Consider the following 27,949-nt stretch of genomic DNA (forward strand, 5'->3'; position numbering starts at 1 on the left):
GAAATCACCCATCATAGAATGAGAAGAGAAAGTCAATTTGGTTGGAGCCCCGGAGGAATTCAGTGTTATCTCAAAGATGAATTGGACATCTTTCATTTATGGCTTAGAGAATAGCATTAAGAAGCAGTCCTCTTTTGCCCCATACTCTGCCCCACTATCATTCCCCCTCCCCCTCCAAGATAAGCTTTGAATATAAATAATTACTATGAAGCTCTTTACTCAATAGATTTCTCTCTAATACAAATGATCAATTAATGGAACTTTTTAAATCTGATGGATCTTTAAATGCTGTTTTATCAAAATGAGCTTCTCTTACCATGTGTCTTGACATCATTGTGTTAAATGAAACCAATGTGCAAAGGTCTCTTTCTAAAGGACTGTTACCCCTTCAATCTTCAGCTGAAGACTATCTTATAATTTCTTAACACCGCCTAACCCTTTGTAATAATCATGCTAACCCATTGCCAATTCCAGGACAGCAAGTGAATCGGTTCCAATCAGTTTCTTGATGGAAGAAAAACGGCTCTTTCCTTCCAGGCACCATTAAAAATCTTGACCTATAATGTGTATAATGACCGCCCAGGTGTGACTGTCTTTTTCCTATGCATGTGGTCTTCTTAATCGATTTGATTAGTTCTCCTGAAAATATGGCATGAAGAAGATATACTAAATATTCATTTTTTTCTTTTCCTAGTTTATTTCTGCCTTACCAACACAGAAGGTACTGGATTATTCCCAGAGGAACAGATGGCTGATTTCCGTTTTGAGAACAAAGATGATTTAACAGAAACCATTTCAAATCTGGAAGAATTCAAGAGAGGTGGAGTCCAAAATGATTTACTAATTATAAATTGAAATGAAACATGCATATCGATAAGTGTGTAACTTGTGCTGTTGGAGAAGATGTAACCAATAATACTTGGACCCTGTGCCCCTGTTTCTATCTCTTTCACTTTTCTGAAGTAAATTATAGGGTGATAGGGATCTTAGATGCCACTGAGTCTGACCCCCTCATTTTGCAATGAGGATACTGAGGCACAGAGAGGTTAAGTATTTTGCCCAGGGTCACACTCAGGTCTTCCTGACTCCAAGTCCAACACACTATCCACTGTGCCACCTAGCTGCCCCCTGTAAAAATTAGCAAAAGCTTTTCTTGGGAAGCGGTGCCTGAGCTGCGCTAAGTAGCAACCCTGTGAGACTGATACTGCAGGTGGTGTTACCCCTATTTCACAGATGAGAAAACTGATGCTCCTAGTCCAGCACTCTTCTCTATTGTACCACCTACCTGCCAATCAGGAAGATAATTTTAATTCATGTACCAGGTATTTATCGAGTTGTAACTCAAAGCTCTTTGAGAATTCGCTCTTGGACTTGGATGTTGGTAGCCATGGGTAATGTAACAGCGGGGAGATCTCCCTGTCTCTGCCTGGTCCACCATTTTTGTAACATGCTTTGGTTCATCCATTTGGTTCCTGAAAATCAACGTAAACAAGAATTGGGTCAGGCTATCTAAGGGACAGACAGAATTAATTTCCAGACTAATTCCTGTTAAGGTAAGAGTTTGGTCCTCAGATGCATGGGTTATTTATAGGCTTATAGGTTGGGAATTGGAAGGGACCTCAGAAGTCATCTAATTATGGCTCTATAGTCTTATTTTTTTTAAGGCTTTATTGATGTTTCTTCTTTTCTTTTTTTTAATTATTATCACTTCCCACTGACTCTCCTGTCCTCTGCCTCCCTCCTGCCTATCCCTATAGAATTTTCTCATATGAGAAAGTCACGCAACACGAATCAATCCATTAGCCAGCCAGATCTGTAATGCTAGACCTTAGACACCAGTGAGTCCAATTCCCTCATTTCACAAATGAGGAAACTGAGGCACAGAAAGATTTTTTTTTAAAGTAAGTTTCTCAGGGTCACATAGCTACTCATTACATGCCCATAGCCCACCAGCTGTCTCTTCCAAGAGAAGGGAGGCAGGCTTTACTAACAGTTGAAGTCATTTCAATTTGGCTTTCTTTTAAAAATTTATTAATTTATTTTTTGCATTTAAAAAAAATTCTGAGTTTCAAATCCTCTCTCTCCCTCCCACTGACAAGGCAAGCAGTGTGATATCAATTATACATGTGAAATCATGCAAAACATATATTTCCATATGGGTCATAGCACCAAAAAAAAAAAAGGCATGAAAACTAAAGTGAGAAAATTACACTTCAATCTGCACTCAGAGTTCATCAGCTCTCTCTCTGGAAGTAGATAGTATTTTCCATCAATGATCCAAGCAGCTTTCCACTTGGCTTTTTCTGAGAATACATGTTTGTGAAGTTGGGTGTGGGCTACTCCAACCCTAACTGCTGCTTATTTCTCCCTCTGAGCATCATGACCCATAGTAGGCACTCAGTCTGTCTTTGTTTCATGAACGGATAGCCAGGAATGGTGGGCCCAGAGCCTATCTTAACCCTGGAGCTGCCTGGCTGGCTATCTGCCCCACTCAGTCCTGTTTATAGACATAGAAGGATGCCACGTGCCCACAGAGCTCCCCTTTGGGGATCCCACACTCAAAGATGAGAGCCACAGAATATTATAGCTGGAGCAGACCTTAGAGGTAATTCACTCCAACCTCATCATTTGGCAGAAGAGGAAACTGGGACCCAGGGAAATAAGTGACTTGCCCCAAGGTCACAGGATTAGTAAGCAACAAATCTAGGATTTGAACCCAAGACCTCTGAATCAATGAGTGTTTTTCCTCACTAGGTTACAATGCCTCATTAGCACTTCAATGTTTTGGATATTTGTAATGTTGACATGGACACTCCCTCCCTACTAGGATAGGTCATAACTCCTTTACAACCTATTGGGCAGTGTTTGAGAGTTAATGTGGCTAGAAAACTCATCCTCCGGTGACTTCCCTGGGAATGATTTAGCTAGACTTGCCCTTAAATGCCAGGCAGACAATCTTATCACTTAGGTCCAGGACCAGCATTCCATTGGTATAGCTTTCAGGATACTTGGGCTCATCGCTATACTATGATGAGCCATAGGAAGAGGGATCAGAGAGGCAGTGTGTTACAGTGGATAGAATACTGGACTTGGAGTCAGAAAGAGCTGAGTTCAAATCCCACTTCTGACAACTCACCCCAAACAAGTCACAACTTCTCTGTACCTCTGTTTCTTCAAGGGAGTCTGACCAAATGACTTGTAAAGAACCTCCAATCTCTGACCTGATGGATTGACTGGAGGGAGGGCCTGGTAATCAATCAATCAACAAACATTTATTGGGCATCGACAGTGGATAGAGCTCGGGGCCTGCAGTCGGGAAGACTCATCTTCATGAGTTCAAATCCAACCTCAGACAGTTACTAGCTGTGTGACCCTGGGCAAGTCACTCAACCCCGTTGGCCTCAGTTCCTTATGTGTAAAATGATCTAGAGAAGGAAATGGCAAATCACTCCAGTATCTTGGCCAAGAAAACCCCAAATGGGGTCACAGAGACTCAGACATGACTGAAAGGACTGAATATGATATGACTATGTACCAGGCACTATGCTAAGCCTAGGGATACAAAAAGAGACAAAAGACAATCTCTGCTCTTGGGGCGCTTACGATCTAACGGAGGAGACAATACGCAAACAAATATATAGAAAGCAAGTAATATACAGGATAACGAAGACATGATTAATGGAATTAAAAGGTTGGGGAAGGCTTCCAGTAAAAGATGTGATTTTAGTTGGGACTTAAAGGGAGCCAGGGAGGTCAGTAGGGTGAGAAGAAGATAGGGAGCATTCCAGGCAGGGGGAACAGTCAGAGAAATTGCACAGAATTGTATTTGTTTCCTTCTGCCATCATGCTGGTTGTTGTCAATTCAAGTCATTTCAGTCCATGTCCAACTCTTCATGACCCCATTTAGGGTTTTCTTGGCAGAGACCCTGGACTGGTTTGCCATTTCCTTCTGCAGCTCATTTACAGATGAGGAAACTGAGGCAAACAGGGTGAAGTGACTTGTCCAGGATCACACAGCTAATAAGTGTATCAGGCTGGATTTGAACTCAAGATGAGTCTTCCTGACCCCAGGTCTGGTCTTCTAAGCACCATGGCGCCACCTAGCTGCTGTCATGGTGGTAAAAGGTAGCTAAAGTTATCGGTGGAACTCTGTCCCTCCAGGTCTTGAGAGCTGCCGGAACATGTGAGAGGAAGGATTTGAACACGGGTCTGTCTGACTCAAGGCCAGCCTTCCATCCATGGAGAGATCATGCTGCCTCTCCTCAGAAATACTTAGTGAAAATATCCCGATGTATTTTTATGTTGCAAGTTGCATGGATGAACAATATTTATTCATGAATGCTAGCAGGCATTTCTAGTTTTCTTCTGCTATCTGCCCAGATTATCAGTGGACTGGCAGACCTGTCTAACATAAACCATTTATTCTGAGTGCTTATATTTCATTAGTCCGTGGCCGCTATGTAATGACGGTAGAGAGCATTTGTCTCTTTCCATTCCCAAGAGGAAAATGGCACTCGTGTGTCTAGTAACAGGGAATTTTTATTCTACACAAAAATGAAGCTTTTCCCTGGGTTTTCAGTATTTTGACCTGTTAGTCCTCTTCCACCTCCCAACATGCCATGTTGCTATGCTCCCTTCCCCCATGCCGGGAAGGACAGATGGATGGAAGGATGGGATGGATGGATGGATGGATGGATGGATGGATGGATGGATGGTTGGACAAACAGATGGCTTTTGATAGTTTTCCCTTCCTGAGATGAATTAATTCATCTGGCACCTCTACCATGAAGCCTCCCTTTTTCTACCCAACCCGAACTGATCCCTCCTTCTCTCAGTTTCTCAGGGTACTCTCTTTGACCTCACCTATATACTTAATCATATCCTAACTTGTTTTAAAATTATTTGTGGACATATAATCTCCACCCCCCCAGTAGATTGTAAAGTCCTTGAAGGTAGTGAATATTATGTCGTGTGTGTGTGTGTGTGTGTGTGTGTGTGTGTGTGTGTGTGTGTGTGTGTAGTCCCCATCTTCTAGCCCAGAGTCCTGCACACAGTAGGAACTTAATGCATCTCTGTTGAATAAAATTAGATGCCAGAATTCCACATTTTCATGTTTCCTATACTTTGATTTCTAAAAACAGATGGCTTTGGCAATTTACCGGGTGAGAAGGGAGGTGATATCACTTCCAAGACGATTGACAAGAATGCTTCCTTCGACTTTGGATGGTAATTGAACCTATATATACTAGCACGTATCTTTTAATTACTGTTGTTGTAATAGAAGGTAATAGAGGTATGCTGGAGTTAGCTTGATCCATCCAGAGCCAGTTGGTAAATTTCCAGTGGGAGTATTTATATCTCAGGTGGCACATTGAGAAGAGCACAGGTTCTGGTCAGGAAGGTCAGGAAGACGTGAGTTCAAATCTGGATTCAGATACTTCCTAACTGTGTGACCCTGGGCAAGTCACTTCACCCTGTTTGCCTCAGTTTCCTCATCTGTAAAAATGATCCGGAGAAGGAAATGGCAACTCACTAGCTGTGTGACCCGGGGCAAGTCACTTCACCCTGTTTGCCTCAGTTTCCTCATCTGTAGAATGAGCTGGAGAAGGAGACGGAAAACCACTCCAGTATCTTTGCCAAGGAAACCCCAAATGAGGTCTCAAAGAGTCAGACACAAGTAAACAGCAACAACAAACATTTACACCTTGGAAATCAGCATTTGCTACAGATCAGAACTTGATTTGTTGTTTTGTTTGATTACCTAGACTTAAGAAAATGGTGGTGAAAAAGTCAATAACTCAGTTTACACTTGAAGCCAGTTGTGAAATATTTAACAACACACCACTGAATACATCTTCTTTTTTTTTTTTTTTAAAGAGAGAGTGATTTGGTTTATGATATTCTAAAGATCACGGAATATGACATTACCTAGTAACATTAACCTGGACATTGTGCACGCATTGTGAGGATGAGTTTGGGGGATGGGGGGAGGGACGGGCTAACACAGTGAAGAGGGTTAGATTTGAAATCAGAAAGAGCTGAGTTCAAATCCTTCCCCCCAGTACTTGTGTGACCACATGCACAAATCCTGTACCTGTTCCGAGCCTCGTGATCTTATCTGTAAAACCTGTAGCACCTTCTACAGAGGGTGGTTGTGAGACCGGAATGAGAGAATGTGGGTAAAGGACTAGGCGAACCTTCTGCATGCTATCTGTAAAAAATAGCTTTATGATTACAATTATTCATTTTGGAGTCATCAGCCAAGAGCATTGCTCCTTTGGTAAAGGAAATATTATACTAATTTGGGGCTAATAAACATAAGACCATTTGAGTTTGTATAGTATTCATATCTGTTATCTTATTTGAATCTCACAGTGATTTTGGAAGAAAGCGAAAAGAAGACTTTATGATGTTGCTGTTGTAGTTCAGTCATTTTTTCCGTCCTACTCTTTGTGACTCTCATTTGGGGCCTTCTTGGCAGAGATATTGGAGTGGTTTGCCATTTCCTTCTCTAATTCATTTTTACAGATGAGGAAACTGAAGCAAATGGGGTCAAGTGACTTGCCCAGAGTGACACAGCTAGGAAGTGTCTGAGGCCAGCTTTGAACTCAGGAAGATGAGTTTTCCTGACTCCAGCCCCAGAGCTCTATGCACTATGGCGCCACCTAGCTGCCCCAGACTTTATTACACCCATTTTAAAGAGGAAGAAACTGAAATTTACAGAGATTCTCTTGGTCAAGATTTGATTAAAACTCACATTTCCTGATTCCTCTTCCACAACTAACGTATTTGATCATTATCTCTGAAACGAAGTTAATTTTTTAAAAATTGATATTATAATTGACAAATGAATTGTGAGAAGAGGGGACTTTACTGATGATTTGTTCTAATGATCAAATCTGATGTCATAGATTCTTCTCCAATATGATCTTTTCCCAGAAATCCAGAAGTGGAAATGTGTTAGGATGGAAGAGGGTGGTAGGCAGCAGGGTTGGGAACGTTTGAAAAATACCACCCTTCCCCTACCTCACAGGTACCTGGTGATTAATTAATCCGTGGGGATTTAGCCAAAGACCATCCCTGACTATGGAAGTCATTGGCTCATAGTATTTAGAGGTGGAAGGCACTTTCAAAATTTTCTAGTGCCACCTCTTCATTTTATGGTTGAGAAATGGAAGCCAAGAGCAGGGACGATTCGCTCCCAGGTCCATGGGCAGCAAATAACAGATTAATAATTTGATTTCCCTCTTACTCATGTGAATCACCAACATTGCTAACCATGTCCAGCCTATCCTCCATAACTGAAGGTATTTTTCTTTCATTTTAAGGAAATATAAGAAAAAGAAGGTCCCACCCAACAGGAAGAAGAAGGTCACTTACAAAGACAGAGTTCGCACATTACATCTGCGAAGAAACATAAACAACCTAGATAGAATACATGAGGAAAAGAAATTTTTCGTTATGAAAACCAAGTGAGTGTCTTTTAGTGTAGAAAACTTTGGGAAGGGACTGGAGGTTTGGTCTGAGAAAGTCTTCCCTGAGCACCCAGAAGTCTTCAGAGGGCTCACCCCTACCTGCCACTGCTCACCGGTGTCCCAGTGGGGACAGCCAACATGTAGGAGTGAGGGAATATTGTTAACAGGTATTGTCCAGGTTCTCCAACAAGGGCTCAGCTATGAGCTCACAGGGAACAATGAGCTCCTGTTGGGACACATTTCTTTGATGGGTAGGGGAAGACTTGGGAGGCGCTGATAATGAGAGTTCATAGAATTGTGGATCAGATATTTCTCTCTTAGAGACCTTGTTTTTTGTATTGAGTATAGGCTCCATAAAATAGTTCCTTTTTACTTCTCCCCTAACACTTCCCCACCCCACCACCATATGCCTTTTTTTTCATCCATTCCTTAAACAGGAAGAAATCCCTGTTTATCAGGAGCCCTCTAAAATGGGGGGAAGGTAAGCCATATCCTCCACCCCTCTCCCCAACAGCCTAGAGCTAAGTTCATTTAAACCTTCCCCTCCTTGTCAGACTCAGAGGGCCTAATTAGTCCATTAAGAATAGTATAAAGGGATGCTGAATACTGATTGTTGCCAAGGATACGTGCCTGGAGATCAAAAAATCCCTAGTATAGCAGTGATTAGGGGGACTCTGAAGAGACCAGCTTTTCCGCAGGCTGTGTGGTGGGGTTGCTTCTCTGATATTTCCCTGGGAATCGGGGAGCAAATGACTTGAAAGTGATACTAGTACAAACCTCAAAGATGTTAAAAATTTTATTTCTAAACCAGCAAGTGAGAAGGAGTACCTAGAAAAATCAAGCTCGTTCTCTTTTGTTTGGCAGTCTCCAAAATCCGCCTCTCCTAGGTACACCACTCTACATGCATTGGGGCAAGAAAACACATTAAAGGCAGCTTCTGGGCAATGAAGCTCTAACTGGTTAGAGCTTTTCTGTCTTTCCCTGTAACTTGTGACCCAGAATCCTCCTTGTCCATAGCACCCAGAGATGAAGGGAGGGGGGAAGGAAGGAAGCAACATTTATCTAGCATCTATTATATGCTTACCACTGTGCCAAGTGCTAAAGACATGTGATGAAGGAAGGAAAAGAGGAAGAAAGGAAGACAAGAAGGGAGGGAGGGAGGGAGAGAGGAAGGAAGGATGGAAGGAAGTAAGGAAGAAAAGATGAAAAGGAGGCAAGGAGTATTTACCTAGTATCTATTATATGCTTACCACTGTGCTAAGTGCTAAGGACAGCCATGTGATGAAGGAAGGAAGGAAAAAAGGAAGAAAGAAAGGGAGGGAGGGAGGAAGGATGGATGGAAGGGAGGAAAGAAAGAAGGAAGGAAGGAAGGAAGGAAGGAAGGAAGGAATGAAGGAATGAGAGAGAAGGGAGGGGAAGGAAGGAAGGATCATTTATCTAGTATCTACTATGCGCTTACCACTGTGCTAAGGGCTAAGGACAGCCATGTAATGAAGGAAGGAAAGAAAAAAGGAAGGAAGGAAGGAACGGAGGGAGGGAGGGAGGAAGGAAGAAAAGATGGAAGAGAGGGAGGAAGGAGTATTTATCTAGCACCTACTACATCCTCACCACTGTGCTTAGTGCTGGAGGTAGAAATACAAAAGTAAGACAGTGTCTTTTCTCAAGGAGCTCACATTCTAAGAGGAGATAACACTAATAAGAGGGTGTTGCTGCAGAGCAGACAGAAAGGTCCCATAGGTAAAGCAGAGGGTGATGCATCTCCATCAGTGTCATTTCCATCAATAGAACCCTATCCTTCCCTGACATTGACAGTGCCCAGGTCTTTTGTGGCATGAGCTCTCTTTTCCACGTCTTTGGCAGCCATGGCTGCTGAGGGCACAGGGTCTGCCACACCTGCAGAGGCTCTTACCAGGGCGCATTTCTGCAGCAATGACGCTCTTCAGACAGCGCTTTGAGGGTCAGGTACAGTGTAGTGTGGTGGTGGTGTCCCAATTCCATGTGTGATACTGAGTAGTGAAACACACAAAGGAGTGAATGAAGCTGGATGATTCTTAGCATATTGAGTGACATGTCTCTTTTAGGGAAGCTTTCGTGTCTCTGGTTTCTGGTGCCACTTAGATCATGTCAGGTGGCGCTTCTGGGGAGGACTCGGAGAGCCAGACAGTATAGTCAGCAACATAGCCCCCTGGGTGTGTGAGTGGAGGAAGAGATCAAGAGGTGACAGGCAGGAATGACCTACCTACGGTTTTATTTGTCTGAATACCCCTGGCTTCCTTGGGTGGATAGAGAACAGGCCTTGGCATCAAGAAAGACCTGGGTTCAAATCTGCCTCTGACACTTTACTGCCACTTGCCTGGGCAAGTCAATTAACATCTCAGTGCTCTAGGCAAATCTCTAAGACGGTCAATGGAAGAAGAATTTCTAAACTGCAGTGGTAGAGGGAGACTCCTCATTGGGAGTTCTTGACACCAATAAAATCACAGGTCTGCACCAAAAAAAAAAAAAAAAAACCCAAACCCCAAACCAAAACACCCAGTTTCAGCCCCATCTGCCACCATTTCTGCCCTGCCCCTCCCTTCCTGTGTGCAAGTAGAAATGCCACCTTCCCTCCCCTTCCTCCTCTCCCCAAGGAGCCTCTCCCCCCAAGAAGAAGATCAAACAGCTAAAACCTTGGCTTCCATTCTAGGCAGGACCTAGAAGCATGTTTGCAGCAAATAGACTCAATTCAGAAGCAGAAAATCCAGGTGGAGGCTGAAATAGAGATGGAGAAAGAGGCCCACAACACGTACGTAGAGATATTCACTCTGCCTGCCTTCCCCATGAAGGAGTCAGTGGCCATGAGGGTGCACCGAGCAGCAACCACCTTGTTCTTTCTGCCGGAGATGACCAATAGATGACCAATAGCATTGGAAGAAGCAAAACGCGTATTTTTATCCATCAGATCATTGTAGGTCAACAGTCAATAACCTAGTCATTTCTGTTAGGACAAAAACCCCTCAGCATGTTCTTTTGGGGGGACTTTGGAGTTACCACGAGACCGCTGACCCCCAAGGGTAGCTAGAGCACGGCAGCTCCCAGGAGGTGTAATGGGAATGGATACCATCCTTCTTATGGTCATTCATCCACAGAAAGAACAAGTGCGTGAACCTGTATGGGGAATTTTAATTGACCAAGGCAGCTTGGGGTCACGGAAAGAGCCCCAAACCAGGGCTCAAGAAATCTGGTTTCCAGTCTTGACTTGGTCACTTAGCTTGTTGATGAGAAAAGCCTGGAACAATATGATTCAATTGGGAGAAAGTCACATCCCTCTCTGGCCCTGCGTTTTCACTTCTGTAAAAAGAATGGGTGAGTTAGATGATTACAAAGACCCCTTCTATTTCTGATGTCCCATGGCTTTGTGTAAGTGATGGTGTAGGACAGTTGGAGTCTTTTCTGGGACCGGGAAGTTTGGACGATCTCATTGAAAGCCATTACAGTAACATAAATTAGGAAACGTTTCAAACGAGCATCTCGGCCCAAAGGCTCAGGGATGGTTTCTTCATTTAGCTTGTGAGATTTTCTCATTCAGTGTTCCCAACATCTCCCTTCCTTCCTCTGATTTGCCCCTCCAGTGCAGCTGTGTTTCGTCTACAAGCGATGCACCAACGTCTGTGCACCGAACTGGAGCATGAGAAAGACCTAGAGGAGAAAATTTCCTCAATTCTGAAAGACAATGAGTAAGTTCAGAAGTGGCGCTGGGACGGAAGGGCTTGGGGTTCACTGCAGCCTTCTCTTAATCAACAGGGCTGTACACTCTTAAGGGCTAAAGCCTCTTATTCATCAGAAACAGAAAAAAAAACCATAGAGTTTGTAAGTGGAAGCAGTGGATTTCGAGTCAGGAAGACCCAAGTTCAAATCCTGCTCTAGATACTTGTACGACCCTGCGCAAGGCCCATAACCACCCTGAGCCTCAGTTTCCTCTTCTGCAAAATGGGGCTGATAATAACACCTATTCCACAGGACTTTTGTAAGAATCAAATGAGATGCTATCTATAAAGTGCTCCACAAATCTTAAGGTTTGCTATTACATAGCTATATAATACAAATATAAATGTTAGCTACCTGGTTAACAAGGCAGCTACAGGGCGCCATAGCACATAGAGTGCTGGGACTGGACTCAGGAAGACTCATCTTCTTGAGTTCAAATCCAACCCCAGACACTTACTAGTTGAGTGACCCTGGGCAAGGGTCAAGCTGCCTGCTTCAGTTTCCTCATCCGTGAAATGGAGATACACTGGAAAAGGGAATGGCAAACCACTGCAGCGTATCTGCCAAGAGAACCCCAAATGGGGCCACAGAGAGTCAGACACAACAGAAAAGCCTGGAACAAAGTTAGTAACAACAGAAAGTTAGGGGCAGCTAGGTGGGTGCAGTGAGTAGAGCCACCGGCCCTACGGTCAGGAGGATGTGAGTTCAAATCTGTCCTCAGACGATTGACACACTTACTAGCTGTGTGACCTTGGACAAGTCACTCAACAACCCTGATTGCCCTGCCTTCCCTCCTCCAAAAAACAAAACAAAACAACAGAAAGCCAATTGAACACCCAGAGCTAATGGAGACGTTAACAGGGCCACTTCACAGCTTGGCCCACAGGGTTTTTCAGGTTGTATGTTTTTCTTACACTTACTCCAAAGTATTCAAGCTAATGTTCTTTTCTCACTGATTTGCTTCCTTCTGCGTATGGTTCTGTAAAATGCTGAACACATTTCCAGAAGGAATGCTTCTGGTTCATTGCTTTAAGAGAACTTAGGGAAAAGACATAAAGTCATATTACATTGTGGGCCCAGCCAAATTGCCCTGTGTGGTTAGTGATGTTTTAGTAAGAAGATGTAGATATTGGGCCTGGGGGAGGGGAGCAGTGGGGACAAATGGAGGAGAGATGACAGGAGAGCAGATGAGATGCTTACAGAACCTCCAACCTTCCCTCCCCACCCCCAAAGGATGGGACAGATTAAAAATCCAATACTGTAAAAACTGTGCCAGGGGCCCTTTGTGAGCGACAAAATGCTATTTAAGGCCTCTGATAATATTGCGTACTCTTAGTCTATTTTATCCCAAACCAAACTACCTTGCAGGCTAATATAAGGAGTTTTTGAAGTCAGTTATGGCCCATCTTTCAGTATAACATTTAGAATGCAGGGCAGACTTGGGGAAGGCACAGCAGGAGGGATACACAGCTAGGTGGCACCACAGTGCACGAAGCACTGGATCTGGAATTAGCATGGTGCATCTTCTTGAGTTCAGATCAGGCCTCAGACGCTCACTAGGTGTATGACCCTGGGCAAGTCACTTAACCCTGCTTGCCTCAGTTTCCTCATCTGTAAAATGAGCTGGAGAAGGAAACGGCAAACCACTCCAGTTTCTCTGCCAAGAAAATCTCAAATAGGGTCACAGAGAATCAGACACAACTGAAAACCAACTGAAAAGCAGGAGGGCGGGAAGGGTATTGAGTGTTAAGGGGACTGCTGGGAAGAGAGGCAGTATGAAACAGTAGGAAGAATGTTGGATCTGGATTCCACAGAGCATGGTTCAAATTCCTCCCCTGCCACTTTGGGCACATTGCTTCCATTCTCTGGGTCTTAGCTTCCTTCTCTGACAAACGAGAGAGTTAGGCTGCATGGCCTCTAGGGTCCCTCCCAGCCCTAGATCTGTGAACCTCTGAAAAGAAGACATAGCCACAGAAAGGAGGGTGGGAAGAAGCCAAAGACATACCAAGTTAGTTTCAAGTTTCCCTAGAGAAGGGTCCCTTTATATCACATCTCTCCCCCTTCCACACTCCCCCCCACACACATGTTCAGACATTTTTCAATCATTTCTAACTCTGTGACCTCATTTGGGGTTTTCTTGGCAGAGGTACTAGAGTGGTTTGCCATTTCCTTCTCCAGCCCATTTTACAGATAAGGAGACTGAGGCAAACTGGGTGAAGTGACTTGACTAGGGTCACGCAGATAGTAAATGTCTGAGGCCAGATTTGAACTCAGGAAGATGGGTCTCCCAACATCAGGCCCAGTACTCTATCTACTGCACCACCCAGCTGTCCCCTGACCCCCTTGCCCACACCCATAATGCAGGCTAACATTTGTAATAACATAGTTCAGTTATATTATTGGTTAAACATGCTTTGTGCACTAACCAGGGAACTTAATCATCATTTATTACATTATTCCTATAGAAAAGTGTGTTTCACATTCCAAACAACTGATTTATGAATATACTTCTAGACTACAATTCCTGAGGGGGTAATCTCTGGATGTGTATGTGTATGCAAGAGATTGAGAGTGTGGGGTGGTAGAGAGATTGCTGCTCACAGCCTGTCTCTAATACTCACTGGCTATGTGACCCTGGCCCCTGGTTACCGCCCTCCTCAAGACTCAGTGCAGAATGGATACCAATCTGCATTGATGGAGGGAATTTCCTCATACAGAAGTTCCATATGGCAGTGAAATCATGAGTCCAGATCATATACATCTGTACACACACACACACACACACACACACAGGATGTATGGGGTGTTCTGTACCTCTGGCTCACCAAGCCCTTTTTGGGTCATCCACCTTTGGAGACCACCTGTGTCCTAACTCTCATTGATGGCTTCAAGAAGCTGTAGAATGCTGCCACACCCTGGTAAAACCATCTTGGCAAGCAGGCCAACCCAGTTTGAGGGTAACCAACAGGCTTCAACCCCTTTGGTGAGTTAGGGGGGTGTCTACCCCAAGTCTGGGAAGACTTCCCCCCAGGGAATTGGGTGGATGAGAGGTTTGTTCCAATGGCCACAAAGGTGGCTGAAGCAGGGTCTGTGGAGCCCTTAGAGCTTGGCCAGACATCAAAGACTCCAAGGCCATCCAGTGCATCCCATGCCATCACCAGTCATCTTGACTTGTGTCCTGCCACTGCACTTCAATGACTCTGGAAGAGAGAGTGAGGTTAATGACTTTAAGCATTTCTCTGCCTCACTTAAATCCAATTCAGGGCCAGCTAGGTGGTCCAGTGGATAGAGCACCAGAGTCAGGAGGATCTGAGTCCAAATCCAGCCTCAGACACTTGACACTTACTAGCTGTGTGACCCTGGGCAAGTCACTTAACCCCGATTGCCTCATCAAAAAAAAAAATCCAATTTACCCTTGAGTCAAGACATCACACATGATGTCATTCATTGGTCCTCTCGAAAACAGAACAAATAACACACACGTACACACATACATAATCGTGTATGTTTATACATCCAGAGTACATAATTAATGATAGCTATCTGTACATGCTGTTAAAGCAGAAAAAAGAAATCTCTCTCCAGACTGTCCATCCAGACTCTTCTTTGGATGGGAGTTACGGCAACATGCTGCTTGCAGAGCCTGGTACTGTTTGCAATACCAGGAATGTGTCCATAAACCTTCAGTCCCAGTTAGTCAAGCTAGGATGAATGCTTTACTCTATGGTAAAGCTGCAAGATGGCTGTATGAATGAATGAACAAATGAATGAATGAACAAGTGAATGAATGAATGAACAAGCAAATGAATAAATGAACAAGTGAATGAATGAGTGAACAAATGAATGAATGAACAAGTGAATGAATGGATGAACAAGCAAATGAATAAATGAGCAAGTGAATGAATGAGTGAACAAGCGAATGAAGGGATGAAAAAACATTTGTTTAGAACTAATTACATGACAAATACTCTCCTAAACTCTGGGACACAAATGCAAAAAATTCTTAGTGCAACGGTATTCCAGATAAGCCCAGGAATCTAGAACTCTTCCCCTTAGAATCATTTCATTTCACATGCTTCATAGGCCCTAGAAAAATGATTAACTAGGCACTCAACGTATGTATGCCCCCACCCCTATGGGCTTGGCCATGAAAGGGGTGGGAGAAGGTCCCTCAAGCCTCTACTGAGGGAGACCCCAAGAAGCCTTTGCAACTGGGTCTCTTCTCTATTTTCCCCTTATTCTTTCTTCTGGCTGACTGTTCCTTCCTCTATAATATAAACAGTTGTAGCCAACACTGCATTTTTGGACCCTTCCCTCCATGATCTTCTCCCCCTGGGCTCCATATTCCTCCACTGCTTCCCCTTTTCATTCCTCTCCAACCTCCAGGATGGTCTGGCTCATGGGGTTTCCATGTACCCTGAGAGTGTCCCCTTCTTGCTACTGCTAAAGGATTTATTCCAAAATTCAGTGCTTTGAATCATAGCTACAAAACAGGGTGTGGGGTAGCGGGGCCACAGAGGTTGGGTTGAGGGCACTGGAAGTGAGAGCCTCAGAAGCAAGGGGATGTTGGGCTGGTCCTCAATAATTTGTTCTGTAAGAATTATCTTGTGGTGGATTCCTTCGATTTCCCTCTTATGGTCATTATTTGCATTTACGGGGGGCGGGGTGCAGGGAAGAACATTTTTCTAGCTTATTCTCATTCACCTCTATACTACATACTCTCTCTCTCTCTCTCTCTCTCTCTCTCTCTCTCTCTCTCTCTCTCTCTCACTGTGTGTGTATCTCTCTGCCTCTGTCTCTCTCTCTCTCTCTCTCTCTCTCTCTCTCTCACTGTGTGTGTATCTCTCTCCCCTCTGTTCTCTGTCTCTGTCTCTCTCTCTCTCTCTCTCTCTCTCTCTCTCTCTCACTGTGTGTGTATCTCTCTGCCTCTGTCTCTCTCTCTCTCTCTCTCTCTCTCTCTCTCTCTCTCACTGTGTGTGTATCTCTCTCCCTCTGTCTCTGTCTCTGTCTCTGTCTCTCTCTCTCTCTCTCTCTCTCTGTCTCTCTGTCTCTCTGTCTCTCTCTCTCTCCCTCTCACTGTGTGTGTATCTCTCTCCCTCTCTCTGTCTCTGTCTCTGTCTCTGTCTCTCTCTGCCTCTCTCTCTCTCTCTCTCTGTCTCTCTCTCTCTCTCTCTCTCTCTCTCTCTCTCTCTCTCTCTCTCTCTCTCTCTCTGTCTGTCTCTTTCTCATTTCAGATTTATTCTAAGAACGTTACTCTTTTTTGGGGTGTGAGGAGTGAGTAAACCTAACCCAAGAGAGTTGAACTCTCAAGGGTTTGAGCTGATTTCATTTGCCAAATCCTTAATTTTATGCAAAGCACTTTGAAACATTTAAAGCACCGAACCATCACAGCAGACACTACTTTCATGTCCTTATTACATTTCTACCCTGTTACCCACCCTGGGGGTCCCTCGAAGGCTGTGACGACAGAATGTGAGTGCTGTCTGGTATCACCAAGTATTAAGAGCAGGTCTGGTGACAGGCTGTGTGCTTGTCACCCAGAGACCAGCCAGGCTGAGTCTGTACATGCTCATCTCCAGGCTCACTGAAGGTTGGGGGATCGGTCTTCCTGCTCTCTCCTCTCCTGAAGGCCCTAAAGTGACAGAGGAGCTGGACTTAGGATCAAGGGCCCACCAGAGGGAATCCTGGAGTCTCAGTTTAAATCCTGGCTCTGCCACCTGGGCCTCAGTTTCCTCATCAATAAAATTTAGGGGGTTACACTAGATCACCTCCGAGGTCCCTTTCCAGCTCTAAATAGATGAACCTATGGTTGGTTCTCATCGTTATCATTATCATTATTTTAAAATGGATATAGACAGGCGAATTGATGCTGGGTCCTCTACTCAGAGGAATGACATACACGTTTTAAAAATTTTATTTTAAAGGGAAAACATGTGGCACATTGAAATCGAGGAGGGAAAATTCAGCGCTCTCCGGGAGAATCTTAAAGCAGAGGAAGAAAAATTAGCACAACTTCTCCAAGAGCAGACGGAAGAGAGGCTTATTCAGGCAAAGATGGCGGCTATCAGGATAGAACACAATAAAAACCTCCAACTCCAGTAAGTGATGGTGCTTAATAATGGCTCTCTGCATGATTCATCCAGCCAATGATGGCTCAAGAAGGGAGAGTGGTGTGGTAGAAAGAGCCCTGGCCTCAAGGGCCCTGGTTCAAGTCCTGACTCAGCTATGAGATGTCGAGCAGCCTCAGCTTCCCTATTTGTCAAATGGGAATTATAGGATCTGCACGACTTAATTCAGTGCTATTTTTTGGGAAGAAAGCACTTTGTGCTTGTAACTGAGCTTTGTTAACTCAAGCTGTTATTACTCAGTCCCCACCTAGGCTGTCTCTTCACTGTCTGGCTAACTCCCTTCTATGTGCTGCCAGGCCAAGCTCACATCTCTTCTGAGGGTGTGGGGAGGGAGGAAGGGCCCACACAAGCTGTCCCCACTGCTTCAAATGCAGGGACAGAAAATCCCACATGGGAAGGCCTGGGCCAGCGATCCTGCCTTCAAGTAAAATGACCAATTTGCCCATGTCAGTGCTCAGGTCACAGATCCTGATAAAGCAGAATCAGAACCAAGTGGAAATTCTGTTTGCTCAATACGTGGCAACTTTGAAGTTGAAATATTCTCTGTACTCCAGGTTTTGCTGTCCTAATGATTACCAGAGAGATAGTTGGGTGTTTTTATGTTTTTTTTATTTTTTTTTACAGAAGCATATTATGCAAACAATTTAAACCACAAATTTTCCCAGTTTTTAAAAATCAGTTGAAAATAATGTCATTTTTATAATGACTTCATGGACAAGCTGGTTATTTTCATTCATTCAATAAGCATTGATTAAGTGCCTACTATATGCCAGGCACTATGCTAAGCACTGGGGATGCAAAAAGAGGCAAAAGACAGTCCCTGACCTCAAGAAGCTTACACTCTAATCGGGGAGACAACATGCAAACAAACATATACAAAGCAAGCTAAATACAGGATAAATAGGAAATAATTAACAGAGGGAAGGCACTGGAATTAAGAAGGGTTAGGGAAGGCTTCCTGCAGAAGGTAAGATTTTAGTTAGGATGTAAAAGAAGGAAGTCAGGGAAGTTATTTGTAACTTAGAACTTATTTTTCCTCATGGAAACAATGCTTTATTCAAGAGACAGCCTAATAATATAATGTAAAAACTAAGGTCAGGAGAGGCCTGGGTTCTTGGCTTTTTGACCATGGGAAGTTGCTTAATCTCTGATGATATTCTGTTTCCATGAGTGATTGTGGGGCATATACTTTATAAGCCTTCAAAAGCTACTGAAATGTAAGCCCCTGTGATTCTTTGACCCTAGTGTGTTGGTAATCAAAATGGGCTCCTTAGCGCTTAGTTCAACAAGTGCCCTTGAAGAGTTTGGCCTTTGTTTCCTTTGATTAATTCAGCTTTTTTCTTTGATTGAGTCTTACTAGGTGCTAAGCCCCAGGCCCAAACCCCTATCAGGTGTAAAACCTTAGTGGGTGTGGATTGGCAACTAAGGTGGGGCCCAAGGTGGGGCTAACTCCAGGGAGGGCCTAGTTTACATGTCTGGGAGAGAAGAGGCTTTCAGACTACGTGGGTTTAAGTCCGCCTCTCTGTGACAATTCTGTGTGACTCACCCCTGACCGCTGAAAAAGATATAAAAACCAGGGGTTGGCTGTCTGTTCTTTGGAGCTCTTTGCCGCAGCAGTGGTAGCATGTGACTCTGGGCCAGCCCTTGTTCTGAGCTCCCTGGCTGAACTTAGATGTTGGTAACTATGAATTGTATTGGGTCTGTCTGTTGATATTTGTAATTTGTTTGTATTTTGTTCTGAAGTTCAGGGTGCTGGCTTTTTCCCCTGAACTAAGTGAATGCTGTCTGTATGCTGGATTAAAGTAAACTTGTCAACCCCTTCACCTTGCTTTCCTTAGTTAAGCAGATCAAAAGAACCTGCGCTGTTGGCAGCTTTCCGGGTGCTGGCTGTTGGTGGATCTTATTCCCCCACAGAAGCTGCTAGCCAGATTGTTGAAACACCTAGTCATATAGGAGGGATGGGAAGGACACAGAGTATAATGGAAAGGGTTTGGACTTGGAAGTTAGAAGGCCTGGGTTCAAAACCTGACCCTGTCACTTACAACCCATGTGGCTTTGGGCAAGTCACTTAATCTCTCCTAAGCCTCAAAGCCTCATCTGTATAATGAGGGGGCCGCATTCAACGACCTCTAAGGTCCTTTCTGGAGCTAGAGCTAGGATCCCCAATATGGTCCAGATACTACTCTAGACCCTAAATACAATGTATAACATGGATTCTGGGAGATATCAGGAACTCCTCTCTTTCCCCTCCCATTCTCACCTCCCTCTTCACCCTTGGAAATAGGATTGAGGGTTCTCTCTTTCCCCATCTACCAAACAGTAGAAAAGCTGGGCTCCTTACCTTCATGCCACTTAGTAACTGTGATACCTGGGTCAAGGGCTCTGGCAGGAAGAGGCAGAGGGTAATGAGAGTAATAAAGGGCAAAGACTGGAACTCAGCAGGGTCAGTGGGTTGGGAATTGGGAAACAGGACACTGAAGCTTCCTACCAGCATCAACCACAAAAGCAGTATTTTAAAAAAAATTATGGCCCAGTTCCCTGTCATCTCCTTTTTAAAATTTTGTTTCCCACACATACATTGATGTGTGACAGGCATTCTGCTAGGCATTGGTGATACAGAGACCAAAAAAAAAAATCAAAAGGGGTCCTGCCCTCAGGGAGTTTACATTCCACCACAGAGGAAATAATGTATACATTGACAAGTAAATACAGAGTGATTTTTCAAAGTGGGGAAAATGCTAGCACATGGTGAGGTCAGAAAAGTAGGACCCTCCGCATCATCAGCCTGTATGCATCCCTAGTGATTGGCACCACCTGTTGTTTCTGGAGTTGGGACTACGGCGTCTAGGCATTTGGGGGGAGGGGAGAGCATTTGGGGGTGGCAGGAGTCATTCCTGTGTCCTCTCAGCTAAATCAGCCCTTTTCTACTCATGTCATTCAAGTCTACCAAAGTTGGAGGAATGTCCAAAGTCTGATTTCTTCTCCCCCACCTCTGCATCCCAAACCTCAGCTATTTTACTTGGGACAATGATTTTTTGGGAAGGAGCCTTGTGTTTGTGGATCCGCTGCATGAGTTTTTATAATACTGGAAGGATGGAGATGTACTGTTTAGAAACAATCTGCCAGAATTTGTCTTGAAGCAGATTTTACTATTTAAATAACACGAGCAGAAAACATTTGAATATCCCCACTTGAAAGGCTAACTTTGTACTGATATCATGTATGTGTGTTCTAAGCTATAGCTCTCCTTTCTGTAGGTTCCGTTTCTGTGGAAAATGAATCCCTGTAAGATACAGAGCCTGTTAAACAAGCAAGCATATCAATGCCTCCCTCATCTCAGAGATTTTTACTTTCTGCATCCATGCCTGAAAGATAGCTTGGCAATAATAGATAGAGAGCCTGCCTGGAAGCTCAGCTGCCTTTTCTCCATGCCCGGGGAACTCTCTCAGATGAAAACTTGTAAAGAAGGTGCCAACTTGCATTGGTGAAAGAAATTTCCACACTCTGGAGTTCCCTGTAATGATGAAATAAATCCCAGCTCTAGTCCCTAAAATTTGCAGGAGAACAGAATCTGAGAAAGGATCTGGCCTTCAAATCAATCAATAAGCATTTATTAAACACTTTCTATATGCCAGGCATTGTGTTAAGCACTAGGGATACAAAAAAGAGGCAAAAGATAGTTCCTGCCCTCAAAGAGCTTACAATCTAATGGGGGAGACAATAAGATATATATGTGTGTGTGTGTGTGTGTATACATGTATGTATTTTTATAGTTATATGCAAGGCAGAATAAATAGAAAATAATTAGCAGAGGGAAGGCCCTGGAATTAAGAGGGGTTGGGGAAGATTCAATCCAACAAACATTTATCATGAACCACTGTGCACAAGACACAATGCTAGAAGCTGGTGATACAAAGAAAAAAAGGGAAAAGATGCTTGTATATTTGGCCATCTCAAATCCTACAAGTGGTATGTGTTTCTCTTGTTCTTCTTCACCAGGAAAGCAATAGAAAGGGAAAGGAACTACGAACTCCACCGTCAAAAAGTGATCTCTGAGGCCAAGAAGAATCATAAGATAGCAATCCAGTTCCTAAGAACCACCTTGGCAAAGTATTTCTTGTGTTTTTCCCTTCTTTGTCCCTTTCTTTTCATGATCCTGTCCAGAAAACCCAGAGATGAGGTTCCCCGAACTTCCATGTTAAAATGAACAGACTCTGTCACCACTGTTGGAAATGGCTCAGGTCTTATCAAACAGCAGTAAGTGACTGGGAGGCTCAGTGCATAGAACCCAGAATCAAGGAGACCTGAGTTCAAATCCAGCCTCAGGCACTTACTAGCTGTATGACCATGGCCAAGTCACTTTGCCTATGTCTACCTCAGTTTCCTGAACTGTAAAGTAGGGGTGATAACAGCACCTACTTCCCTGGGTAGTTGTGATCCATGTGATCCCATGAGGTAATCTTTGGAGAGTGCTTTGCAAACCTCAGGGTGCTACAAAAATATTAGCTATTAATTATTCTTCTCTGGGATCTGGATCCACTTTCTTAGGATGGAATGATAAACTTTGCTCATCTCTACTGAAGTAGCAAATATTTTTTTCCCAATATAAGGGAACATACAATAACAAACATTCATTAAGTGCTGACTGTGTGCCACACATGCACCATGTTAATCAGTGTGAATACAAAGATGTGAAATGGCACCATCCTTACTTCCAGGGAGTTTATGGGGAGGTAACATGACAATAGATAAAAGTAATACAAGGTCAGGTTTGATAGTGGCCAAAGAGGCACCCAGAGAAAACGCTCTCGGAAAATGTGAGAAAGGAAAAAAAAAAACACTTTCAAACTTCCCTAAATGTCTCATTGACTGCCTTTTTGTTTTTTTAAATTATGGCCCTGATGAGACCAATCATTATCTCCTCTCGCCTCCCCCACCTCCTGCCATTGACCTTTCACGTGCTTACTGTCATAAGCTTAAAAATGCTTCTTTCCAATAGGGTTCGCAAAAAAGAAGCCAAGGAGGAGAAGAAATCACAAGAATATATGAAGAGAAGAATGGACGCTGTGATAGCCCTGAAGAACAACATTACCACAAATCGGGTACCCTGCTCTCAGCCAGCACATGCATTTTCCCCTCTCCTAGTTGTCAAGTGCATGGTTTTCTTCTGGAAGAGAGTTCTCCACCAAGGATATGAGGGTTTCTCAAGATAGTGTCAGAGTCACCAAAAAAAAAAAAAAACCCAGAAGTTGTCAAAACAATCGGTTAGATGACATTAGGTATAGGACAGGACCTGTGATTCCACTGGGAACTCCCAGGTGAGGCAACTCCCTCTACCAGCATAGATTGGTACCTTCTCCATGATTGTTAGTCTGAGAAGTGAAGGGATTTGCCCAAAGTCACACAGTCAGGGCATGCCACTGCTGGGACTTGAACGCAAGTCTTCCTTGCTTCTAGACAAGCTTTCTGTCCACGAAATCATACAACTTAATTGTTTCACTGTGTCTAGAAGTTCCTTGTTCTAGACTTGCATCTAGAAATCTACCGATCTGGATTTGTGTATAGAAATTCACTGTTTTGGTTAAAAACAGACTGGGAATTTGCTCATCACACACCCCAGCATGGCCCTGAGTTCAGCTTAAGTTCTTGCTGTGGCGCCAGACACTGAGGTCACATCCTGAAATCCAGACCACCTCTATTCTTTACAGGTGTCATGTTATCCCCAGATAGCAACACTATGAGCAGGAAATTTGATCAGTCAGCTAAAAAAAAGCAGTCTTATAATGACATAGACCAAGCAAACAGTTGGACTTTTCAGTATGTCATGGCTGGATTTGAGTGGCCACAGAAAGCGATGAAGGTTTGATGAGGAAATGCTAGAAGATCACCTTGATAACAGGACATTAGAGATTATTGAAAACCACAATCAGGTGGCCCAGAGGTCAAGTTCAAAGAGCTCAGCTAAAGAAAGGAAGAGCAGACAGATAGAACATAGGTCCAGGGAAGCAAGAGACCATGGCTTGAACCACCTGCTGAAGCAGGGAAGAATATACAGCTGTACTAGGCAGACAGGTGTCAGGTTCACAACCTGAGATGGAAGGCACCAGGATTCTGGTCAAGGCTTCTGGGGAAACTTAAGACCATCAGAGCCCCGATGTAAAGGTTCTGTGCAGAAGAGACTCAGGGATTGAGACCAATGGGTCTAGGTAGCAGGAAGGTCAGCTCCAAGCAAGGAGGAACAGATATTATACATGCTAACAATGTGTTTCTCTGTTTCCTAGGATACCCTCCAGAAACTTAGGGCCTGGGACCAAGCCAGGCTTCACTTGATTAAAAAGAAGGAAGAGGCTGAGAAGGAGGTCATAGCAGCCCTGGGAGGGGATGCTATCAAGCAGACTTTACACGAAAAGCGAAATATGGAATTAGACATCCGGAGACAGTAAGGATGTGGACCCAGAAGCTGAGCCTTCCCATCATGAAGTGAACATGAGTGACATAATATAGTGGAGCCAGCCAAGCAAGATGTGGTCCCAAGGATGATGACCCAATGCTTTTAGTTCAGAATTTGGGCTTTTTAATGTTGGAGTATGGCTTGCCATCACTGGATAGGGCTACCTTTCTATTCTGCTTAACTCAATGGTGCGAAGACGTGTCCATCACCTCCCCTACCTGCTATATATTCAGGAACCCAGTAGAACACAATCCCTCTTCTGCCCCTCAGCTGGCGTTTTTGGAATTTGACATTTCCTTGTCCATAATAAGGAATCTCAGATTTACATCTTACTTTCAGTAGGCAAGATGATCTTAACTATATGGGCATTCCTTCCCTACCTTGGGGCAAATCACAACCCATCTCTGTCTCAGGACTTGGTCTTTGTGAGTTGTTATGGCCAAAGGCTGTTTACCACCTGGTGGCCAACTTTCTGGCTATGAACTCCTCTGAAGTTAGCTAGGTCCTTGAATGACAAAGGGGCCAGTACTCATGATTTTTCTTTCTTTTTATTGGAGTGGGGGGAAGGCAATCCGGGTTAAGTGACTCACCTAGGGTCACACAGCTACTAAGTATCTGAGATCAAATTTGAACTCAGGTCCTCCTGACTCCAGGGCCTGTGTTCTAACCACTGTGTCACTTAGCTGCCCCGCTCCTAATCTTTCCAAGTGGGTAGCACCTGTAAGAGTTGGGACTTGGCTGTCATAGCTTTCAAAATCACAGGCCCACTTCTGTCCTGTGTTGAGACATCAGAACAATCAAGTATTAATATAATTTGGGGTGTGTGATTTCAGAATCACACCCTAAATTTATATAACCTCTTTCTCCTGAAGAGTCACTGTTTCACCTATGGAATCTCTTGGTAAAAAAAAGGGAAAATGGCTAAATCTTTTTTGGGGGGGGGAGGGGGGTTGTTTGTTTGTTTTTATGGAGCAGAATCCCACCACCCTAGGCCAAATTGCAATTCTTATGCAAAGTCTGGTTTGGAAACCTGGCTCCTTACTTGCGAGCCTCAGCCTCTTTTCATTGAACTATCTTTTATGCCAAGAGCCTTGTCTTACAGAAGACCAAACATTAAGCTCCTCACTTTCCTTCACCGCTCACATGCCCAGTTTTATCAGTTCTGTCTTCTCATCTCTCCCGGGTGACTCATTCTCTCCAGTCATACAACTACTACCTTGATTATTATAACAGCCTCCGCATGAGGCTCCCTGCCTCAAATCCCTCCCCACCTCCATCTATCCTCTATACTGTGGCCAAAGCCATTTTCCTTAAGCCCAGATCTGACCACAAGACTCCCTTACTCCAGTGAATTTCTATGATCTCTGAGATAAACTATAAACGCCTCTGCTGAGCTTTGACAGTTGGATACAGTCTTGCCCCAGCTTCTATGTCTAACCTCACTGGACATTATTCTCTATTCTATATTCTATAATCCAGTCAACTTGGCCTTCTACCTGTTCCTCACAAACAGCACTGCCTCTCCCATCTCCTGCCGTTGCATCCACCATCCTAGTTGTCTGATATATAACCCAGCCTCACAGAACACTCTTCCTTTCAGATGCAGCTCAGATACCATCTTCTGCATCAGATCTTTCTTGATCCCACCTCATCTCAACATGGCTAGTGCTCTCTCAACTACCTTTCATTTATAAACACCTGTATTTATTAACTTTCTATTTTTGCTGTATATATTTTTACAAGTACTTGTCTCTCCAGCTAGAATGTAAGCTTATTGTGAATCAGGATTATTTCATTCTTTGTACTTGTATCCTCAGTACCTCGCGCAGTGCTGGGTATGTAGTTTTTGTGATTGTTGTGTTTGTCCTCTGTTTTCGAAGAAGACTGTGACATCAGGAAAATGATGACAAGACTTGAAGTTGACTTTGATTTGAGTGAGGGAGGGCTGAGGGGACATGTAGGTGCTCGATAAATGCTTGTTTCTTGAATGTGTACCCCTGAGTTAGGTAACATTTTGCTTTGGTGTCAATGTTTTTAATACAGACTCTTCGAAGAAGAGCAAAGAATTCGAAAATGTGAAATTGTGAATCGACTTCTGAAGGAAGAGGCTGATGATGAAAAAAGGAAACAGAGACAGTTGGACCTGGAAAATGGGAAAAGATGGCTAATTAAAGCCAAGAAGCTCCCAAGCTTGAAGGAGAGAACTTGGCACCATTTTATGGACATCTGTGAAGGACAAAGCCAGGATCTTACCAGTGCTGCGGTAAGCCAAGGGCCATTTGTGGTGAGAATGAAAATACCACTAAAACTGGGGAAAGCCACTTCTCCTTAGGCTTTAGGTCTCACCTCTGTGTCAAGAAATAAAATGTTGGAATTTATTAAATGTCCATGCTATTCCAAGCACTGTGCTAGGTGCTGGGACACAAAATCAGAAAAGTTATTCAATAAACTCAGTGGCTCTCTATTGCCTCCAGGATCAAGTATAAAATGCTCTGTTTGGCATTCAATGCCTTTCATAACCAAGCCCCCTCTCACCTTTCCAGTCTTCCTACACCTTGCGCTCTTTGATCCAGTGACACTGGCCTCTTGGCTGTTTTCCCTGGCTGTCCCCCATTCCTGGAATGTTCTCCCTCCTCTTCTCCTGGCTTCCTTTTAAGTCCCAGCTAAAATCCCACCTTCTACAGGAAACTTTCCCTATACCCTCAACAGCAAATACAGGGAAAGCCAATGATATTTCAATCTCTAACCTTCCTCCCTTGTTCTTTGTATCTTTCTTGCTCTTCAGGAGCTGCCCAAGATTATTCTGCAAGGTCTTAGGAAGAATGAAGTGGAAGGTTTTAAAGGGTTAAGAGGTGGTAAGGGAGAGGAAATCATGCAATTGACACAGGAAAAAGGGAAAACCATGAAGCAGCTAGGAGGTACAGTGGATAGAGTGCTGGGTCTAGAGTCAGGAAGACCAAGTTCAAATCTAGCCTCAGACACTAGCTGTGTGGCCCTGGGCAAATCATTTAACCACTGTCTGCCTCAGTTTCTTCAACTGTGAAATGGAGATAATAGCACCTACTTCCCAGGAATCAAATGAGATAATATTTGTAAAGTGCTTAGAACAGTGCCTGGCACATAGTAGTAGGCGCTATATAAACATTTATTCACTTCCCTTCTTCTCTGTGTAACTAATCTGGGTACATCATACATTTTAACTTTCTAATTGCTGTATTAAAATGTTATGTGTCACTGTAAAAATACTCAAAGAGTTATCTCTTTGTTTTTAATGATGTGTGAATGGAAGGAAAGAATGCAGGTTGGCAATATTTGACGGCAAGAAATTAATAGAAGAATTGTGTGCAAAAAAACCCAATTAAAAAAAAGAATTGTGTGCATTTTCTAAAGTAAACATTTTATCATTCTAGTCTCAAATGAAGATATAATAGTTAAATAGCTCTGAGCCCCCATCCAACATGCTGTGCTGAGTGTTTTCCATCTCTGATTGCAGGACAGTCACAGACATGCTTCCATATCTGAACAGGAGTGTTGTTTGAGCGTTGGCTCCACTGATGAAGAATTGCTTAATAGTCAGGAAGGAGAAACTCTAACAGAGCCAGAAATTATGGGGCTCTGGAGTGAAAAGTATAAGCCCTACAAGGTAAGAGCTTTCACTTGTTTGTTTAAATTACATAGCTCTACAAATTAGCAGTCTGGCCTTTACTTGATTCTATCTCTTAAATTTCCAAATGAATAGTTATATAATTCAGATGTGACTCTTTCTTGGTGCTTATCAGCAAAACCTAAATCTAGGCCTGAAAAGGTCAACACTGAGAAAAATAAGAGAAGAGGTTTTTCTGTTTTTCAATACTACCTACTGTCTTTCAACATAAAGGGGATTTTATGGTGCATATAAGCTGTCTAATACAAAGGCAGCTAGAGGGTGTGGTGGATAGAGTGCTGGGCCTTGGATCAGGAAGACCTGAGTTCAAATCCAGCCTGAGCAAACCCTCACTACCTGTGCTGGGCAGCCATCCACTGACAGCACCAAGTTAAAAGCTGCCCATTCAAGATAGCTCTAGCCAACTATAAGTTTGATTTATATTATTAGACTGAGAAGACGTCTTCATAATGTGTGCCGGTGCTCTGAAGATGTGATGATACCT

At 43.6% G+C, this 27,949-nt stretch overlaps 1 protein-coding gene across 1 annotated transcript in view; it reads left to right on the forward strand.

Moving 5' to 3' along the window:
* The first annotated feature begins 747 nt into the window (after nt 1–747).
* The window catches only part of CFAP74 (cilia and flagella associated protein 74), a 116,913-nt gene continuing 89,711 nt past the window's right edge, over nt 748–27,949 (forward strand). The window contains exons 1-11 of the mRNA XM_036746930.1: nt 748–820; nt 5,142–5,226; nt 7,329–7,472; nt 10,162–10,260; nt 11,087–11,191; nt 17,147–17,320; nt 21,350–21,460; nt 22,350–22,452; nt 23,632–23,789; nt 25,845–26,064; nt 27,295–27,444. Coding sequence (XP_036602825.1) covers nt 748–820; nt 5,142–5,226; nt 7,329–7,472; nt 10,162–10,260; nt 11,087–11,191; nt 17,147–17,320; nt 21,350–21,460; nt 22,350–22,452; nt 23,632–23,789; nt 25,845–26,064; nt 27,295–27,444 — 1,422 coding nt within the window. The remainder of the gene's footprint in view (nt 821–5,141; nt 5,227–7,328; nt 7,473–10,161; nt 10,261–11,086; nt 11,192–17,146; nt 17,321–21,349; nt 21,461–22,349; nt 22,453–23,631; nt 23,790–25,844; nt 26,065–27,294; nt 27,445–27,949) is intronic.

This window comes from Trichosurus vulpecula, chromosome 2 (assembly GCF_011100635.1).
Source record: "Trichosurus vulpecula isolate mTriVul1 chromosome 2, mTriVul1.pri, whole genome shotgun sequence".
Taxonomy (NCBI): Eukaryota; Metazoa; Chordata; class Mammalia; order Diprotodontia; family Phalangeridae; genus Trichosurus; species Trichosurus vulpecula.